General features: G+C 42.7%; 1 protein-coding gene across 1 annotated transcript; it reads right to left on the minus strand.

Moving 5' to 3' along the window:
- Positions 1-200: 200 nt before the first annotated feature.
- LOC124375033 (guanosine-3',5'-bis(diphosphate) 3'-pyrophosphohydrolase MESH1-like) lies at positions 201-444 on the minus strand. The gene has a single exon (XM_046833161.1). The coding sequence runs from the start codon at positions 396-398 to the stop codon at positions 216-218; it is 183 nt and encodes a 60-aa protein (XP_046689117.1). The 5' UTR covers positions 399-444; the 3' UTR covers positions 201-215.
- Between the last annotated feature and the right edge of the window lie 6 nt (positions 445-450).

Consider the following 450-nt stretch of genomic DNA (forward strand, 5'->3'; position numbering starts at 1 on the left):
TTGACTTCCCAGTCTAGATCCATGGTGTTCTGCTCTTGGCAGTTATGGCTCTTCACCATGCACCAAGGTCTTGCAATAGGAGAGACTGTGTGTTAGCCTCTCTATTACCTGAGGATTAGAGAAGATGTCCTCTTAGGCAGTTTAACCTCATGCCCAGGAGCACTACATTAAATTGAATTTTTATTGTTAATAAAGTTATATATTCAAACCATTGCCTAATAGAAGAGTAAGGATTTACCTTGGCCGATCCAGATATTGTTCAGTTCCAGTTCTAGCTGAGGATGTGTGTTGGCCAGCGCAGTACTTAACTGGAAGGCCCACTTGAAGTAATTTTCTCGCATCTGTTGAGACCAGCCTTGTGGCTCAAACACCTCTAGCCGCCGACAATTATCTATCATACCTGCTAGTATGATCACTTTGGCATGGTAAGACAGACTATGAGCTTTTTCA

Source organism: Homalodisca vitripennis, unplaced genomic scaffold (assembly GCF_021130785.1).
Source record: "Homalodisca vitripennis isolate AUS2020 unplaced genomic scaffold, UT_GWSS_2.1 ScUCBcl_12655;HRSCAF=22482, whole genome shotgun sequence".
Taxonomy (NCBI): domain Eukaryota; kingdom Metazoa; phylum Arthropoda; class Insecta; order Hemiptera; family Cicadellidae; genus Homalodisca; species Homalodisca vitripennis.

Coding starts and splice junctions, on each gene's coding strand:
- LOC124375033 (XM_046833161.1), bottom strand. CDS start 398: ATGATAGATAATTGTCGGCGGCTAGAGGTGTTTGAGCCACAAGGCTGG.